General features: G+C 33.5%; 2 protein-coding genes, 1 long non-coding RNA gene, 1 other non-coding gene and 1 pseudogene across 4 annotated transcripts; 1 reads left to right on the top strand and 4 right to left on the bottom strand.

Moving 5' to 3' along the window:
* Positions 1–6,399: 6,399 nt before the first annotated feature.
* On the bottom strand, positions 6,400–7,160 carry LOC104234801 (uncharacterized). The gene is made up of 2 exons (XM_009788439.1): positions 7,131–7,160; positions 6,400–6,720 (listed from the first exon to the last, which is right to left on the bottom strand). The coding sequence occupies exons 1-2, from the start codon at positions 7,158–7,160 to the stop codon at positions 6,400–6,402; spliced, it is 351 nt and encodes a 116-aa protein (XP_009786741.1).
* Positions 7,161–7,475: 315 nt separating this feature from the next.
* Positions 7,476–8,801, bottom strand: LOC104234794 (uncharacterized; annotated as a pseudogene).
* Positions 8,802–9,333: 532 nt separating this feature from the next.
* LOC138886338 (uncharacterized) lies at positions 9,334–10,495 on the top strand. Its single transcript, XR_011405021.1, has 2 exons — positions 9,334–9,657; positions 9,743–10,495. It is a non-coding gene; the product is annotated as an uncharacterized lncRNA (long non-coding RNA).
* A 1,638-nt stretch (positions 10,496–12,133) lies between these two features.
* Positions 12,134–12,235, bottom strand: LOC138886675 (U6 spliceosomal RNA). Its single transcript, XR_011405720.1, has one exon. It is a non-coding gene; the product is annotated as a U6 spliceosomal RNA (small nuclear RNA).
* Positions 12,236–14,612: 2,377 nt separating this feature from the next.
* Positions 14,613–17,476, bottom strand: LOC104234786 (CSC1-like protein At4g35870). Its single transcript, XM_009788419.2, has one exon. It carries the CDS (start codon positions 17,248–17,250, stop codon positions 14,746–14,748), a length of 2,505 nt encoding a protein of 834 aa, XP_009786721.1. The 5' UTR covers positions 17,251–17,476; the 3' UTR covers positions 14,613–14,745.
* Between the last annotated feature and the right edge of the window lie 844 nt (positions 17,477–18,320).

Below are 18,320 nucleotides of genomic sequence, written 5' to 3'. Positions count from 1 at the left end.
CAAACAGTGCATAAGTTCTTTATCACAGGAAGAATGTACAAAGGTATTAACTGTACAACAATCACTCTTGTTCCTAAAGTGAATAACCCAACCACAGCAAGGGAATTCAGGCCTATTGCATGCTGTACTGTTCTCTATAAGATCATTTCTAAAATACTGGCAAACAGACTGCATGGAGTAATTACTAGTGTGATATGTGAAGCTCAGGCAGGTTTTATTCCAGAAAGGAAAATATCAGATAACATAATCTTATCTCATGAACTTGTGAAGGCATACACCAGAAAGAATTCTTCCCCAAGGTGTATGATCAAGATTGATCTAACTAAAGCTTATGATTCTATAGAATGGATATTCTTGGAACAAGTAATGATTGAGTTGGGATTCCCTAGTAAATTTCAACAATGGGTGCTGGCCTGTATGAAGACAATGACTTATTCAATTATCATCAATGGAGAACCTACTAAGCCATTCCGGGCTGCAAAGGGGCTGAGACAAGGAGACCCTATGTCTCCTTTACTCTTTGCAATTGCTATGGAATACTTGAGTAGAGGCTTGAATGGACTGAAGAAAGAAAGGGAATTCAAATATCACCCAAGGTGTGCTAAACTAGGCATAACTCATCTGAGTTTTACAGATGATCTGCTGCTCTTTGCAAGGGGTGACTTGGCCTCAATCACTTAGTTACAACATTGCCTTAACCAGTTTTATGCAGCTTTTGGATTGAAAGCTAACCAGGAAAAGAGTTCAATCTTCTTTGGTGGTGTTGATCAATTGGCAAGTGAAGAGATAGTGCAGAAATTTGGTTACTCTAGAGGTACATTACCAGTTAAGTACTTAGGAGTACCATTAACCACTAAGAAGATGTCCATAGCCCAATGACAACCACTTATAGAGAAGATGGTGGCAAGAATTTCTTCATGGACAGCTAAAAAACTCTCATATGCAGGAAGAATTCTATTAGTGCAATCTGTTGTATTTGGCATCCAGGCTTATTGGTCTCAACTGTTTCTAATTCCTAGCAAGATCTTGAAGACTATTGAAACATACTGCAAAAGCTATGTGTGGTCAGGAGTCAATGTCATTACTAAAAGATCTCTGGTAGCATGGGATAAAATGTGTACTCCTAAAAGTACTGGGGGACTAAACCTATCAATCTCAAACTATGGAATAAAGCAGCAGCAACAAAGAATTACTGGGATCTAGCAAACAAGGGGGATAAAATGTGGATCAAATGGATACATGCATACTATATAAAAGGCCAACAGTTATCTAATATGCCAATACCAAAACAAGCTTCCTGGTTAGTTAGAAAAATGGTGGAGGCATGATAAGTGCATTTTACCAGATATTAACTACATAATTTCTCTCATAAAAATATATAAATTATCATGTTTCCTACATATTCTTAACTTTATTTTGCAGGAATAATTATAGCAGAATTATTGTGCGCAACATGAAAAAAGAAAAATAAATATTCAAGAAAAATACAACAAAGAAGTGTAAGATCGAGCTATGATTCATTACTGTCGTGACAATGCACCAAGTCTCGATTTGCCATGATGAAATCTAAACTTAGAATTGCAGAATTCTCATCTCTGCAAATTCAAAATCTAGACTTGCCATTGAAATCTAGCACCAAATCTAGAATTCGAATTCTCATATCTGCAAATGCAAAATCTAGATTTGCCATGGAAATCTAGCACCAAAACGAGAAGTCATCATGAAATTTTCTTTATATAAGAAGATGTTGCCGATCAGAAGGGGGAAGGGGAGAGAAAGCTTAGAGTTAGAAATCGGAACCCAAATTCCTAATAAGTTTCTCTGTTTTATTTCTTTCACTAATATCGAGTTATCTTTTCTTTTAAATCACAATAGTGGTTTAGTTGTTGTTTTTAAATAAATTCCAGTGTAAGAAATTACTCTAGTTCCTACTTTTAATTAAATAGGGAGAATTATTATTCTTGAATATTTCTTTCTATTTTCTTATTTAATGGACAAGAATATTTTCATTGTTAGTACTAGTTCCAGTGTGGAGTAACTTTTCTTGTGTTGGGAGAAAGACGGATCTTAATATTTCTATATAATAGTAGATATTATTCCTCAAATTCACATGCTTGAGCTAGAATTTATTTAACTTTTATCTGCATTTACAGTTAGACGTTATTTAATTTATTAACATCTATCTATCTTGTACTACATATTAACTGTTTATTAATTCTGTAATCGAGAGAGGCGGAAGAAATAATATAGTTAAATGTAGTATTGATAAAAGTTAATATTTTATTCAGTAACATCTATCATTTTTATGTTATAATTAATTTTACACTTATTTGTAATCGAGAGAGGCGAATGGTGTAATAATCAGTTATAATAAGTAGGGTAACCGAAAGGGACTTACTATCAAGAGCATGTTTTAGTTCAATCATATATTTCTAGTTCTTTAGTATTACTATTTTAAAGATTAATAGTATAACCGAGAGGAGTTCAATTAATTATTCAACTTGAGTAGTAATATATATTTGTAATCGTGAGAGGCATTTATACCTTTTTGAGAAATAGAAATTGAAGAATAATAATTCTACTATATAATAGAAATATTAAGTGAAGTCAAGATCTCAACACCTTTTATTATATTTGTGAAAAATAAAATATTTTCTACTGCTCTATTCATGCATTTTTTAGTTAGTTAATTTACAACTCAACTCTTTCTGATTTTCTCAAATAGTAATTAAAACAAGAAACGTCTGTAGAATAGATAAACTAATCTATATGGGTTCGACATCTTTCTATACTATAATTTGACAGAGTACGAATTTAACTTATACACACGCCAGACACTCGTCAAGGCAAGAAGCTCAGTGGCAACAATTCAACTTCAGCTAAGGAAGAATAGCAGCATGATCATACAACTATATCTGGCTATGATGGGGCAATTGCCAAGAGTAGAATGGAAGATGTTCATGTTTGGAAATGAAGCAAGGGCAAAAGCCAAATTCACAATGTGGCTGTATTTCCAAGACAGGATGCTGACCAGTGACAGATTAAACAAATGGGGGATGCAGGTGGACAGGGAATGCAGTCTATGTATAGTACATGATGAGAGCATGAAGCATATCTTTATTGAATGTGAGTATGCTAAGAGTATTTGGACAAAACTACTAAAATGGATGCAGAGGCAACCAATATGGGCAACCTCATGGGACCAACACTGGAAATGGGCAGCAAAGAATGCAAAAGAAAAATCAAGTTAGGCAGGGGTATTCAGAATGGTATGTGCAGAAGCAATTCATGAGATATGGAATGAGAGAAATCATTGGATATTTGAAAAGTAAGCAGGAAAGCTGAAGAGTTAGCTAGGAACATAGCATGCATATGTAATGTTAGAGCAACAAATCAGAATAGGCAACTTATACTAAATTTTCAGTTCTGAATGTAAATAATAGGAGAAAAGGAGGTGAGTATAGTTGATATATGTATAGTTTGGAGAGTTAGAGCAGATAGGACAGTAGGCTGAGTTTTAAGCCAATTGTGGATATGTAAAGCTTCATTGGTGATTAATGAAAATTTTATAATTACCAAAAGAAAAATGTTGGAATAATAAAAGTCGGACATTGATGCAACTTATCTTTGAGGAGTCATATCTTATTCTTATTTAGTGAGACGATCAAATTATTGATACAACAGTATACTTGCATATAATTTATAATAAATAATAAACATGATATATATATATATATATATATATATATAAAACAATAAATATATTTCTTCCACGTCTTAATATGCTTTTAGTAACATTAGCCTGTCTTTATATTGTTATTAGATGATCAACAAGAGTAACACATATCTTAGAAGGTATAAATTCTGCATTTGACCATTTTCATATTAAAATTTTCATTATGATCATTGAAATCCAACTTATCTGAGTTTATTTATTATTTTAAAAAATCTTATAGAGGATAAATTCGACGTGAGCAAACTTAAGGTAACCAATTTCAGCGTCGCTTCTTTTACTAACAATTTAACAACCAATGAATGCAACATAATGTATTCGGGTGTACGTGTTTGGTACAATGGTACGTATGATGGAAAATGTTCCTTTCAAGAAAATAAGTTATTTTCAAATGTTTAATTATTAAAAAATATTTTTTTTATGGAAAATAACCCGAAGGGAGAAATGACTTCACTTTTGGGCAGAAGTCAATTTCCTTCCTGATTGTCTCTATTTTTAACTTCATATCATTGCTTTAACCAACACTTTATTCTCAATCTGTATTATTTAACAATATTGTCGAAACACTTAGCGTGTTTGATATAAATAACTAAAGTCATTTGTAATGGAAACTGTTTATTGGTGTTAAATTGGTGAGTGAAAATATTTTTCTAGAATTTTATAGGAACGAATTCTTTTAGTTGATGTGCTTTTCTAATGGATTTTTTTTTTATTTTTTTTCTAGTTTATAAGGATTTTATTCATTTCTCCATAGCTAGAAAAAAGTTTAGTGGCATTTGTAGAAATTAAAATTTTAACAGATCAAGATAAATCCTAAATTCGAGACAACTCTTGAAATATTAGGTGTCTGTTAGGGTTGTTTGGTGGCTACTCCACCCAAACCCTAATCCATGCCTATAAATAAGGCGACATATGTCTTTCAAAGAGGATCTCGGCAACTCCATAAACTATCGGAATATGCACAAAGAGATCAAATATGAGATCTCCGAAATTCCATGAAATTCTTAGAATATTCATTAAGAGATCAAAGACATGTCAAATATGTCTTGCTCAAAGTCCTACATTCGAGAAATACGCTGATTAAGCCCTCGATCACGGAGAACGATCTAGAGAGAAGAATCAAGGGAACAAACAGAATTATACTTGTCACCTTATCAATAAAATTATGTTTCTTCATATTTATATTGTGGTTTTTGTATTACAAATAATTTATTGCAAACAAACTGGCACGCCCAGTGGGACCAAATCTGTCATTCATCTCTTCCTCATGCAAATCAAAAACTTCAAGTTTCAAGATTATCTGTTGTGATGGTCGGGTACTTCAAGTCTCGTCTTCAAGTTTCAGCAAGCCTACACCTCGACAAACCTTGAAGTTGGGGGTATTTGTAGACACTGAAATTTTAACAGATCAAGATAAATCCTAAATTCAAGATAACTTGAAATATTAGGAGTCTATTAGGATTACTTGGTGGCTACTCCACCCAAATCCTAATTCATGCCTATAAATAAGGCTACATATGTCCTTCAAAGAGGATCTCAGCAATTCCATAAATTATCGGAATATGCACAAAGAGATCAATTATGAGATCTCCAAAATTCCATGAAACTCTTGGAATATTCATTAAGAGATCAAAGACATGTCAAATATGTCTTGCTTAAAGTCCTACGTTCGAGAAATACGCTGGTTAAGCGCTCGAATCACAGAGAACGATCTAGAGAGAAATCAAGGGAACAAACAGAATTGTACCCGCCACCTTATCAATAAAATTATGTTTCTTCATATTTATATTGTGGTTGCAATTTATTTTTGTATCACAAATAATTTGTTGCAAACAGTAATATCATAATTTATGATTTTAGTAAATGTGGGATAGTAATAATAATTATATTTTATAAGGCCATCTCCAACCCTCTCCCCATTTTTGCCCCCAAAATTTCAGGATGAATAGTGTTCCCTCAAATATGTGGGTACACTATTCATCTCCCCCATTACTATTCATGCATATTTTATTATTTAACTCTATTAATTTACCTTTTTATGTATACCTAATTATATTTATGTAATATATTTATAATATTAATTTTACATCTTAACTTTGGCGTATAATTTTGATAAATTAATTTTTGTGCATTTATTATTTTTATGTAAAAATTGTAAGTTAATTTTATTATAAGTTATAATTGTACAAAAATATATAATCATCTCAAAAAATGAATAGTGCAAATATAAAATATTAGATGTTGCTAAAATTGAAAGGTACAAATATAAAATATTAAATATTGTTAAAATTCAAAATACATTAAATGAAAATACATAAAATTGAAACGACAATAAATAGCATAATAACTTAGTAGGCAAATATGTCGTTTTCAGATACACCAAAATCATTATAATATTGAGTGAATGGTAACGAGAGGATTGTTGTGATTGTGACTGTGGATATTGTTGACTTCTTTTATATATTATTCGTTGTTGTTCTTGTCGCATAAATTCACGATGAGTCGGATTGACAATAGAATCCAGATCCATCATTAAAACTTTATTTTCTTCTTTCATTTTTTTACTCTTAGTTTTTCTTTTTGAATAGTCAAAACTTCCCTTTTTGCTTCGGTTGCATTATTCATCGCCTCAACCATCCGATTATTTCTTATTGGATTGTCTTCATTTAATCTTCGTCAATTTTTCTCTTCATTTTTGCTTTCTTCACCCTACTAGGCCGTGGTGATGTTGTGGAATCACCTGCAACATCCTCATTTAAATTTAGTGAAAAAGATGATAAGTTAGGAGATGATAGATAGGGTGAATTAGGGCTAGGATTCTCAGACTCTGATGATATATTAGCATTGCCTTGCTTTCTTGGTTTTCTCCTTCTAAAATCGCTATCGTTAAACTTCTCAAAATCCTTCATTATAGCCCACGCATGATCAAATTTAAAACCCTTTTTGAAGTTCAGATCTTGCATAAGTAAAGCTTTTGCTTGTGTAAGCTGCAATATTAAAAAAAATTAAAAAAAGTAAGTAAATATATATACAAATAAAATATAAGTAACTACAAAATAAATACTCACAATATTTATGTAGTATTTCGAATGAATTTTATCGTTATGTAATATGTATTTAATTAATCTTGTATCGCAATGATTTCACTTTTATTTATTAGTTATGCTATAATAATTGCTTACAAATTGTATTATTTAAAATTTTATGGAATTGTTTTAATGGAAATTACAAATTAATGAAAATAAAAGATGGAATTTGTTTAATGAAAATTTAAAAATAAAATTGAAATGAAAGATAATAATATAATATAGAAGAGAGAGAAGAATATAAAAGGAATATTCTCTTTTAGGGGAAAAAATGGGGGAATGGTTGGAGCAAGGGCATCTCCAACCTTTACCCAATTTTTGGTCAATGGGGATTTCCCCATTTTGGGGACAACTTACTCCAACCATTCCCCCATTTTTTTTCCCAAACTTTTTTATATTTTTCTCTTTCTTCTATATTATATTATTATCTTTTATTTTTTAATTTTCATTAAATAAATTCCATTTTTTATTTTTATTAATTTGTAATTTCCATAATTAAAACAATTCCATAAAATTTTAAATAATATAATTTGTAAGCAATTATTATAGATTAACTAATAATTCAAATAAAAGTGAAATCATTGCAATACAAGATTAATTAAATATATATTACATAACGATAAAATTCATCCGAAATACTAGATAAATATTCAACTTCAATCTCTAGCATTCTCCCATAAATGATCTATTAATGCATTACGAAGTACAAAATGAGCATCTTTGTCCTTAATTCTTCTATGTCGAGCTAAAAATTCTTGAAATCGTTGATTTTCATCTACTGTTGGAGTTAGACCTTCCAAATCTTCTTGAATTGGTGCATTAAGATCACGCTCATTCTCGATTATCATGTTGTGCAGTATAATACATGTAGTCATTATATCATGTAGCATTTCTTTCTGCCAAAAACGCGAGGGTCCTGAAACAATTGCAAAACGTTGTTGCAAAACTCTGAATGCACGTTCAACATCTGTTTGGCATGATTCTTGTTTCATCGCAAAATATTTCTTCTTTGCCGTACGTGGCTCACGAATAGTTTGCACAAGGGCTGACCATTTTGGATATATACCGTCAACTAAATAATAATCCATATTATATTCTTGCCCTTGAATAACATAATAGGCGGGAAGAGCAGTACCTGCAGCAAGATCGGAAAACAAATGTGATGACTCTAAAACATTAATGTCATTATTAGTGCCGGGCATACCAAAATATGCATGCCATATCCAAAGGTCATAATCAGTCACAACTTCAAGAATAATTGTTGGTGATCCACTACGAACTGCATATTGTCCAGCCCATGTTGTTGGACAAGTTTTCCATTTCCAATGCATGCAGTCTAGACTGCCTAGCATTCCTGGAAAGCCACGTTGTTCACCGATGTGCAGAAAGCTTGCAACATCGTTAGGTGTTGGTGATCTCAATTACTGCTCGCTAAAAACCTCTACGACAGCTCGGCAAAATCTCTTCAGGCTCTCAATTGCAGTCGACTCTCCAATTTTCACATATTCATCAGTGGCATCCGCCGGCAAACCGTATGCCAGCATTCTAAACACGGCTGTAATTTTTTGTAGAGTAGATAATCCAAATCTACCCATAGCATCGACACGTTGTACAAAGTACATATCATGACCTTTAACTTCATCAACTATTCGGAGGAACAAATTACGGGACATACGATATCTACGACGAAACTAGCGATCATTAAAGCGGGGATTATTTGGAAAAAAATCAAGAAATAAATTATTATCAGCACCTTCACGATCTCGATTGATTACCAAATGACCTCGAACGGAGCCAACTCTGATAGGATCATTATTTCGATTTTCTTCCAAACACTGCAACACATAATTATTCATCTCAATTGCTTGCTTGAACATTTCTATATCAGCTTCATTATCCGAAATTAAAGGTGATGATGATGATGATGATGAGTAATTTGAATCATCATTTTTATTAGATGAACCTCCCATATAGAAATTCATTTTCAGAAGACGGAAACAATAACAATTAATTTTTTAAGAAATGAATGTGATGGATGAATATGATTTTCCTAAATGGTGTTTATTTTTATAGAGAGGTATATTATTCTTAAGATAAAATATGATAAGGATAAAATCCACCGGACAGTCGAGATTAGAACGAAATCTACTCGACGGCTGAGATCAAAATAAAATCTATCATCTTGAATAATGTGTAGAGATATTTTATTCTGAAGATAAAATAGGGTAAGGATAAAATCCATCGGGCGGTCGAGATTAGAATGAAATCCACTCGACGGCTGAGATCAAAATAAAATCTATCATCTTGAATATTGTGTAGAGATATTTTATTCTGAAGATAAAATAGAATAAGGATAAAATCCATCGGACGGTCGAGATTAGAACGAAATCCACTCAACGACTGAGATCAAAATAAAATCTATCCTCTTCTCATCTACTAAATTGTGTCTACTGAAATCTCTATATATTGAGGTGCCAACATAACCCTCTATAATCACAATTGGCTTTTATTTTTCTTCCGATAATTCACTTTTCCTCTAATCAGTTGAAAATATGTCTATTCGATTTGCAGGATACACTGTAAACAAAGATATTCTATTATGTAAAATGCATTTAGATGTTTGTCAAGATCCGATAACGGACGTCAATCAATCCAAAGATCAATTTTGGGGTCGAGTCGTAGATCCATACAACAATACAAAGAAAGATTTTTGGGAGATTCGCACCAAAAAATCGTTGCAACACCGGATGCAAATAATTGAGAAGGCAGTAAGAAAATTAAATGGATGTACGTCAAGTAGAAAATTTGCGTCCTAGTGGTGCTTCTGAGCAGGATATTGTGAGTATTTAATTTGTAGTTACTTATATTTTATTTGTATATATATTTACTTATTGTTTTATATAATTATTTTTTAATATTGCAGCTTACACAAGCAAAAACTTTGCTTATACAAGATCTGAACTTCAAAAAGGGTTTTAAATTTGATTATGTGTGGGCTATAATGAAGGATTTTGAGAAGTTTAACTATGGCGATTTTGGAAGGAAAAAACCAAGAAAGCAAGGCAATTCTAAAATACATCGGAGCCTGAGAATCCTACCCCTAATTCACCCTATCTGTCATCTCCTAACTTATCATCATTCTCAGTAAATTTAAATGAGGATGTTTCCACATCATCACAACGCCCTAGTGGGGGTGAAGAAAGCAAAAATGAAGAGAAAAATTGACGAAGATTATATGAAGACAATCCAATCAGAAAATAATCGGATGGTTGAGGCGATAAATAATGCAACCCATGCAAAAAAAGAAGTTTTGATTGTTCAAAAGGAAAAAGTAAGAGTAAAAGAAATGAAAGAAGAAAACAAAATTTTAATGATGGATGTGGATTCTATTGTCGATCCGACTCGTCGTGAATTTATGCGACAAGAACGGCAACAAATAATGTATAAAAAAAGTCAAGAATATTCACAGTCACAACCACAACAATCCTCAGCCCCATTCAGTCAATACTATAATGATTTTGGTGTATCTGGAAACGACATAGCTCCCTACTAAGTTATTATGCTATTTATCATAGTTTCAATTTTTATGTATTTTAATTTAATGTATTTTCAATTGTCATGTATTTCCAATTTTAATGTATTTTTATTTAATATATTTTCAATCTTCACTTTTCAATTTTAGCAATATTTAATATTTTATATTCGCACCTTTCAATTTTAGCAACATCTAATATTTATATTTGCACCATTCATTTTTTGAGATAATTATATATTTTTTGTACAATTATAAATTATAATAAAATTAACTTATAATTTTACATAAAAATAATAAATACACAAAAATTAATTTATCAAAATTATACACCAAAGTTAAGATATAAAATTAATATTATAAATACATTACATAAACATAATTAGATATATATAAATAGATAAATTAAAAGATTAAATAATAAAATAATAATAAAAAAGTGATGAATAGTAATTGGGGAGATGAATAGTGTACCCCCATATTTGAAGGAACACTATCCATCTCCCATTTTGGGGACAAAAATGGGGGATGAATAGTGTTCCCTCAAATATGGAGGTACACTATTCATCTCCCCCATTACTGTTCATCACTTTTTTATTATTATTTAATCTTTAAATTTATCTCTTTATATATACCTAATTATGTTTATGTAATATATTTATAATATTAATATTATATCTTAACTTTGGTGTATAATTTTGATAAATTAATTTTCGTGCATTTATTATTTTTATGTAGAATTGGCAGTAGATGAAAATCAACGATTTCATGAATTTTTATTTCGACATAGAAGAATTAAGGACAAAGATGCTCATTTTGCACTTCGTAATGCATTAATCGATCATTTATGGGAGAATACTAGAGGTTGAAGTTGAATATTTATCTTGTATTTCGAATGAATTTTATCGTTATGTAATATGTATTTAATTAATTTTGTATCACAATAATTTCTCTTTTATTTGAATTATTAGTTAATCTATAATAATTTCTTACAAATTATATTATTTAAAATTTTATGGAATTGTTTTAATTATGAAAATTACAAATAAATAAAAATAAAAGATGAAATTTGTTTAATGGAAATTAAAAAATAAAATTGAAATGAAAGATAATAATATAATATAGAAGAGAGAGAAGAATATAGAAAAGTTTGGGGGGAAAAATGGGGAAATCCCCATTTTGGAAACCAAAAATGGGGTAAAGGTTGGAGATGTCCTAAATTATCCCCAAAATGGGGAAATTCCCATTTTATGGATCAAAATGGGGGTAAAGTTTGGAGATGCCCTAAGAAGGGAATCCGAAACCATAATTTACAATATTAATTTTTTTTGTTTCATTTTCCGATTTCTTAAATGGAAACCCCCTAGGAGTTTTGATTTAAAAACTCAACTTTCCAATTTCCACTTTTTCTTTTGTTTCCTTTCTCCTTTTGGGTTTCCTAAATGGAAATCCCATATGAGTTCGAATTAGGATTTTAAAAGCACGTTATAGAGTTTCCTATTTGCTTATTAATTTCCTAAACGGAGAATCCAACATAAATTAGGATTAGGTTGCCTCTCTCTCTCTATATATATATTGCTATAACAGTTTTAAGAGAAATAGTTTTATCTAATTCTACAATATCTTTTTCGTCCTTTGATAGTCAAAAGAGAGTTTTATTGCAATATCGTGGTATCTAAAAAGCTACGGCATCATTGTATGTAACTTCTATTTGCCGGCAAAGTCACCTTCCAATCGGCCCTAGAAGTGCAACTAATTGCCATATTTTTTTATTTTTTTTAAAAAAATTTGGACCATTTCTCGATTTGTGCGTGTCATCCTTGCACAGGGGCCATGCTAATCTTCTATGTATCGTTCCAATTTTATCGGATGTCCCGAAGGGACAACTAATTGCCATATTCAATCAACAAAAATTCAACAGAGTAGTACACCTATTTTCATCAGTTGGTCGTTTCCTCCATTAGAGTTTATCAAGATCAACACATACAGTAATTTTATGCCTAATTCAGGACTAGCGGGATTTGGAGGCGTTGCTCGAGATGATAAAGGGAGATGGATAGGAGGATTTTGCGGCGACTTAGCATGAGAGCGACATCAAATCTTACACCGGAGTTATGGGTTGTACATGGCGGTCTAACTCTAGCAAAAGATTACAACTTGAAAAAGGTAATAATCGAAACCGACTCGAGTGATGCCCTAATGTGGCTAACTGTGGAAGGTAACGTGGCTAAAAGTCACCCCGATCGAGTTGTGATGAAAGAATGCAGGAGCCTCATTTCCAAACTTGGAATTACTTTAGTCCATACTTTGAGGCAAGGAAATACTTGTGTTGATCACTTGACGAAGTTGGGAAGAACACAAAAAGAAAACTTAGTAATATTGCATAGTCCACCACATTCGATGCAACAATTACTTCTAGCGGACATGGCTTACGTAGCATACCCTAAGTATTCAAAGCATGTATCCTAGCGAGAGGGATAGGGCAAAATATTGTGAAGTTGTAACATTAAAAGAGAAAAGAAAATTATAACATTGAAAGATATTTTTTTGAACCTTATGATCATTATGAGTAATCTCTAATTATCTTCTCTCTGATTTTTCTGACATTTTCTTTAAATTGTATAGTCGTTGCTAACGTTTTTTTTATCATTTATTTGGTTAGACTTCAAAAAAAGAATAAAGGGTGTAAACTAGTATGTCAAAATTTATTCAAACTTTGTAGTCAGGAGAGGTCATTGGTTGGATCGCTAAAAATGTTACTAGTCTAAAGTATCCTAATAGCACATAGTTATGATTTAGGAAATTTTAAACTTATCTGAACATAAACATACATTTGGTAAAGTTGAAAGCATACATGTAGGGTTGTCAAAATTAGCTCAGTTTTTACTTACCCTACATTTGACGGTTTGGGTGAGTGATATTATTAAGGACAGATTAAACTTGAGAAGTAGTCTTTGGTGAATCATACAATAATATATTACGATCTATATTTTGCTCAGCCTATTTGATCAACTCAAATTTGACATAATCTGCCCATTTGATACCCTAAGATACAAGTTTTATTTTCTTCTTTAGGTGCATATACAGTGTATCAGAGTCCATAGCGTAAGGTCAACGGCCCCAAAAGTTTCTGTGAAATGCGCCTTACATTGGATTTTGCAGGTGAACTTCGAACTCCTTTTAAAGTTTAATTATGCTTTTTAGCTTTAACTTATAATCTGTTTAATCTGACTCAAAAACTATGAAACCATTTCCTCACCACTCTTCAACACCAAAGAGAGAATAAGCAGCACTCTTTTGGTTACCTAGAAAACATAAGTCGCGAGAACACCAAAACAAAAACATTCGTGCCCTAAAAAAAATGGCCTTAAGGTTTTCATCAAACCAATATATATTACGTATTAACTTGTTGGGATTGACCTACCTGGACAACAATCATATGCCAACATGAAGGCACGAGGAAACAGCACAAAGATCAGACACTTCATTCCAAGAACTCTGGTTATTTAAACTTATCTTCCTGGTTTGAAGCAACATTTTGAAATGAGAAAAACACACTACAGCTGTTACGACTAGGAAATGGACTATCCTGCAATGCTGCAAAGTGAAGGACAAATAAAACAGGGTAACAACAATTCGCTTGTACAATGAGCAGATTAAAAATAAGTCAGATGAGAAATCGTCATTTGAGAAGCCAGAGCCATAAATGTTTCTCCCCCAGCGAAATGGACCAAACACGTAATAACACTAAGTAAACTTGAGCAGATGTTGGGGCAAACATCTACTCATTCAGTAAATTGGTCCCAAACTTGGTCTGCCCAAGCTGTATTATGGATACAGAATGGCAGGGTGAACTAAATTTATAAATGTTGAAAAAAAACTAAATTTATAAATCTCACACTAAGATAAGCAAAAGGCGTCCTGTCGACAAATAATACTATATAGACAACAACAGACTGCTGATTTATGCACTGAAAATACTAATAAAGTAAAAGACAAAACAATTGAAATAAAGAGAAAGGAAAGAAAAGAAATAGAGAGTAAGGTAGAGCCCATATCTAACAATTTTATAACAAGGCATCTGTGCTATATGTCCATAACACTTTGGCAAAATTATAGCAAGGCATTTGCTAGATGTCTATAAACAACTTGTCACCCTCATAGATTGATATAGGGCCAATAAATTAATACAATGGAACCAATTAAAACATTATAACGTGTGACTCGTTGGCATTGCACTTGTGGTCCTAAGCCAAATATCTTTCCAACTAAAGCTCCATCGAAAGCACAAACCAAGAACAGAGAACGAGAGATTTGATAGATGCAGAAACACATCCAATAACAAATAAACATATATACAAATCTCAAGACAAATGTTTGGTTTTATGCACAAGTCATGAATTATATGTATCCCAGTCAAATGTAGGTTGTGAGAACACCTCATAATCAGTCGGCCCTTCAACAATGTTGTCAACAGTCTGTATGCCTTGTAATAGAGCTGGCTGAAAAGCATCATTATCAGAAGGCAAAATTTTATACATCACTAACAACCCGAGTGTGAATATGGCTTGAAGCTTTGTTGAGTCTCCTCGTACAGAAAAGAAAAGTAGCATTGCCAGGAGAAACAAGTCAACACAAAACCTCATGATACTTAATACAGTATCCATCAACCTCCCATCATTACCGGCAGGGAAACCGCGCACTCTGTATACAAACAGGAAGTTGTACTTGTCAACCACATATCTGTACCCAAAGTAAACTGCACCAACAGGAACCACGAGAGGAGCAAATGAACAATAGATCAGGGTCAGGGCGAATATTGTCAAATTGAAAGCATAATATTGCGCAAAATCAAACTTTGGCTTTGGAACTGGTGAGGTTCGGCTGACTGGAGGATATTCAGACAAATCTTGTCCTGGGAAATCAATTCCATCTGGAGAGGAATCATTTAAAAATCCACTGCTGTCAACCACAGTTGAACTCCTTTCATGAATTAGAGGCCTCTCCAAGCTATCAATGTCTTGATTTTCCAAAGGATAGTCCTCGCTCCTTTCTGGTACCAGCTGAAGCATATCATTTTTTCGAAATTTTTGAAGCTGCTTCTTAATCCAAGGAATTGGAGCTAATAAATCAAAAGATATACCCAAGAAACTGCTTGTAATTAAAAATGCAAGAGACGAGAGGCATGTCCTTGTCAAAAAAGAAGCAGTCATGTACTGTTCAATCTTTTTGCAATCTTCTCCATCCAAATAACAGCGACCCATGCTTAATAGTGCACCCTCAAGTGATGATTCGACCAGGGCTCTAAGGAGAATGAGATTTACTAGAAAGAAGCAAACCATTTTCAATAGTGCAGCCCTTTGCTCACCAGATACAGTAAGATGTCGTTCAAATTTTGAAAGATAAGAAAGAACTGAAGGGATAACAATATACATGCTCACAAAAATAAGAACATTGGGCAAAAATTGAAATATTATTGTTGCCAGCCAGCTCGAGCCCTGCACCCAGTTCAGCCACATTTGAGCATGATCCATTGCTTCAGCATTGATTATTCGCCCTGCACTTTGGATGGCACTAATCACAGCGAGTGGAGAGCTGCAGAACAACAGCATCAACAGTAGGCATGTGTTCACCAGCACTCTGCGTAACCTTAAAGAGAACTTTGTCGATCCCAGGTGGTTCCAATATATGTCAGTAGCTAAAGGAGCTCTTTCTACTTTCCACTGGTTCCTCTGTAGTTGCAACTCCACGACTGAAAAGAACCGACCATATCGCCTCCTCTTCTCATTTCGGAGATCCTGGACAGCCTTATTAGCTGTAAAGACATCCTTAAACACAACAAAAGCTACACCAGCACCTCTTGCCCGCCCTTCTTTATAAGATGCCATTTCCATCTCCAAATCAGCTCTCAGCTCTTGCAATTTTCTCAACCTCTCTTCATCTGAGAAACCCAATTGATCAACAACACGATACCAAATATCCTTGGCCTTTCTCCACAGAAAGCGCAGTCGCTCAAACAAACCCCATCCATTCACACTATCATTATCATCCTCTTCCTCCTCATTCAAATAACCCCGTGACTCAATCCTTGACACTAATTTGGAGATATCTTCCCGAACCTTCACCAACTCTGTCGCTAAATCATCTAACGCACACAAATCCATGGGCACAACTACTCTATACACCTTGCCCGGATACTTATGCTGAAAATAATCCACCAATGGTGTCTTATCAAAACCTAAGGTTTTAGGTACTCCCTGCACCATAATTGTAAAAATTGTACTACTATTTGTAACAGGCCCGCTTGGATTTCCATAGCCATCTCTAAGCCTAGTAATTTTCAACCTTTCTTGTATTTCACTAATACCATAATGTACCAAAACAACAACAATAACAACAAAGATAAAGTGAATCCAGAGTAAAGGAGAACCTTTTTCTATATGATTTATTGTAGTCTTTGAAAACTGATCAGCCATAGGAGCCTTTCCAGCATGAATATTCAACGGCAGCATTACAGCAAGGGCAAGGAAGGCAAGGAATAATAGCAGCGCCGAGCTGCCGCCTTCAATAAGGAGAAATTGGGCGGCGTCAGCACCGCAGTGGCGGGCGATTTCACGGCCAGTGGCATGCCAGGCGGCGAGAAGCTTAGAGGCGATGGCGGTGGGACCGGGCATGCGACGGTGATCGCTTCGAAGCTTCACGAAGACGAAAATTAGAAGGCAAGTGAAGGCTCCGACGGCAGAGATATTAAGCAGGTACTGGATGTTACCGTACCAAGCGGCATCATAATTGAAGTCATCAGTGCCGCCGCCGCCGCCGGACGGAGGAGGTGAGAAAGTGGAGCTGGTGGTAAAGGCGGCCATGGAAGGTGGGTCAGCATAGGAAATGTAAGCGATCATATTGAATTGAGATAGGGTTTGAATTTGAGATTCATCTACTGTTAGGGTTTTGGCGGGTCGCTGAATTGCAGAAACCGGTGGGGAATTGACCCGAGGAGAAGAATGTCAAAAGTAGGGCTGGCATGTATCGGATAAAAGCGATAACCCGAATCGTAAATTATTTATTGGGTTATTGGGTTAACGGTTCGGTAACGGTTTAGAATTTTTTTTACTATTGGATTATCGGTTCGGCCTCGGTTTGCCAATTTTTTTAATGGGTTAACCGATAACCCAATAAAAATTAATGAAATTACGACTTTACCCTTAAGTATATACATATGCTAGGGCTTTAGTTCATTCTTTCCTATTCTTTCTCAGTTGCACTCTTCAGTCTTCAGTTGCTTCATCTTCATTCTTCATAGACCTTACTAGTTACTCCTAGTGTAAATCTTTAGTCTTATACATTAAGCTTTTAATTTTTATAACAAAATTCATCTTCATATAGGAATTTTTGATTGTTAAAGATTCTTTATTTTATTTTTTTTGTTTCTTAATTTTGTGAGCTCATGTTGTGCAGCCTATACCTACTACCAGTTTCTTTTTTCAGATTAGACATCTGACAAACAACATCCAGTTTTATCTTTGACTGTTTGAGCCTTTAAGGGCTTTAACGTTTGTGGACGTGCAAGTATTGTGTGAGTACTATATGTTTGAACTTGTTAATTTTAAGGTAAAATTGCTACTACTTTTTATTATTATTAATGTATTTGGACAACTGTTGTTGAAGAATTAGTACTATTCCAGTTGTGGCCACTGGACAGAACGCATAAATGGGTAGTATTTATCGGGTGAATTCTTCTCTTTATATGTGAATTCTTCTCTTTTTTGCTTAACTCTAGTTAATTGTTTTTTTCTTTTTTGCTTAACTCAAGATTAAGTTATCTTATCGGGTAAATCGGTAACCGAACTGATAATGATCGATAACCGATTAACCGATACCCGATAACCGATATCTTATCGGTTCGCTTATCGGTTTATCAAATTTATAAATCGATAACCGATATACTAAACCGATAATATTTATAACCGAA

This window comes from Nicotiana sylvestris, chromosome 2 (genome assembly GCF_000393655.2).
Source record: "Nicotiana sylvestris chromosome 2, ASM39365v2, whole genome shotgun sequence".
Classification (NCBI taxonomy): domain Eukaryota; kingdom Viridiplantae; phylum Streptophyta; class Magnoliopsida; order Solanales; family Solanaceae; genus Nicotiana; species Nicotiana sylvestris.
This window is presented reverse-complemented; position numbering and strand designations above follow the sequence as displayed.